At 38.5% G+C, this 2,112-nt stretch overlaps 1 protein-coding gene across 2 annotated transcripts in view; it reads left to right on the top strand.

Moving 5' to 3' along the window:
• Nucleotides 1–2,112, top strand: part of macc1 (MET transcriptional regulator MACC1) — a 23,595-nt gene that overhangs the window by 19,180 nt on the left and 2,303 nt on the right. The window contains exon 4 of one of the 2 annotated variants that reach the window (XM_017426420.3): nucleotides 458–646. The exons of the other annotated variant lie outside the window; for it this stretch is intronic. Coding sequence (XP_017281909.1) covers nucleotides 458–646 — 189 coding nt within the window. The remainder of the gene's footprint in view (nucleotides 1–457; nucleotides 647–2,112) is intronic. 2 annotated transcript variants of the gene reach the window in all.

Raw genomic sequence — 2,112 nt, 5'->3', positions numbered from 1 at the left:
GGTTAGGGCTTTTTGGCTCAGGGCTAGGGTTAGGGTCTCCTCTGGGTTTAAGCGGATAGGGCTTTTTGGCTCAGGGCTAGGGTTAGGGTCTCCTCAGGGTTTGAGGGGTTAGGGCTTTTTGTCCCTGGGCTAGGGTTAGGGTCTCCTCAGAGTTTGAGGGGTCAGGGCCTTTTGGCTTAGGGCTAGGGTTTCGGTCTCCTTAGGTTTAAGCTGATAGGGCCTTTTTTAATACCGACATAAGTAATGTAATATAATTGCCTTCTTCCACCTGCCTCTTAATACTAATGTCAGGAACATCCTTCTTGAAATGGATTCAGAAAAACTATTCCATGTATTTTTTTTGCCCTGGCTTGATAATTGAAATTCTTTAATATCAGTACTAAATAAATTACTCTTAATTGGTTGTGCTCTCAGTGTTTTTGTAACAGCTCATTTTTGTTTTGTTGGTATTGTGAAGGGGCTGCTGAAAATGAACGCAGTGAATCTTGTGGCAAAGGTCATTCAGAACACGGTCATTCTGTCTACTGCTGTGGAGCTGGGGATTCGATGGCGGGAGCTTGCCGAAAAGATCGAAAAACTATCCAGCTCTCACATAGCTGGCTACGAAGCACCACACCGAGGGAAGAATGGTGAAATTGGGTCTCAGGTCAGTTGGTATTCAGTCTTGGTTGTGTGGTTATGTTTTCAGTGGAAAAACCTGTTCTAACAAAGCCAAATGATAAGACTGATGAGCTAGCATTTCATTCAGGGGTGCTGCAGCAAGAACGCATGTAAAACTCACAAAATGGGATGAGAGTTGAGAAATAAAATTGTAGATTTTATATTGAGTACCACCCCAGTAAATACAAAGTTCTCAAAGCACCACCATCATGACCATAATGGACCATTTTATACAAGCATATTAAGATAAGTAAAGTGGTCAAATCTTTCACATCAATTTGTCTTGTCTGTATGGGTGGAATATGAGTGTTTTTATGCTTTTTCAAGGTGTTTTTACATCAATTGCCATGTCTTTTAAATACTGCATTGCTTGAAAGTGGCATCAAACTTAGCAACTAGCAATCCTCTTTCAACTCTTCAGCAAATTACTGTTGTCTTTTTAAAAAAAAAAGACAACAGTCAGTACAGGATTGAACGGAGGACTTGGATTTTTTCCAGTTCTCTGTGTTTTATTATAAAAATATCTAACAACAACTGTCTTGTCCATTAGCTCTGCAAGTTTGATCACAGGGTGGATATAAGATGTGACGTTTTTATACATTCACTGCTGGGAGCAGCACCACATACCACACTACAATCTCATCTTTTCCTCTGGCCCAAAACAGCTGAATACAAATTTGAGATAATCTGATTTAAATTTTCTCATGTTCAACGCTCGTAACCTCCGGGCTGTGCTCTCGCTGCAAGGGAACTACAGAGACCGTGAAAGGTCAAACAACTTGTTTTGGCGAAGTTAACCCACTGTTTTGCTTGCGTGATAGACAGACAGACAGACTCTGTTATGGACAATATAGACAATGTGTGGACAAAAACAATTAATAATTAAAATAAATAATGACTTATCTATTAACAGAATTGTTTAGAGGGGCAAATATTTCTCATTCACAAAACAAAAAAACCATCATTCTTTTAGGAATAAAATGTGCTAATAATAGGAATAAACACAGTTAAGGACTTGTTGGTAAATTATTTTTGTCCCATGTTTTAGAGGGGGAACTGATTATTTCAAACGGTTGAAATATTTGGTTCCCCCGTTGTAACTTTTACAAAAAAAGAACAAATGTCTCCAAATTCACAGGACTTGTTGTCCACGATGAGAGGAAAAAACACAGTTAAAGACTTGTTGGTAAAATATTTTTGTCCCATGTTTTAGAGGGGGAACCGATTATTTCAGACGGCTGAAATATTTGGTTCCCCCCTGGTAACTTTTGCAAAAAAAGAACAAATGTCTCCAAATTCACAGGACTTGTTGTCCATGATGATAGGAATAAACACAGTTAAAGACTTGTTGGTAAATTAACTGGTTGTTGTTGGAAAATTAATGATCTAAATAACATTCGACCCGAATGTTATTTAGATAAAAGCGAAATACCATTTCAGGCGGAGAAAACC

This window comes from Kryptolebias marmoratus, linkage group LG16, assembly GCF_001649575.2.
Source record: "Kryptolebias marmoratus isolate JLee-2015 linkage group LG16, ASM164957v2, whole genome shotgun sequence".
Classification (NCBI taxonomy): Eukaryota; Metazoa; Chordata; class Actinopteri; order Cyprinodontiformes; family Rivulidae; genus Kryptolebias; species Kryptolebias marmoratus.
Note: the sequence above shows the minus strand (reverse complement) of the source record. Positions and strands in the feature narration are given on the sequence as shown.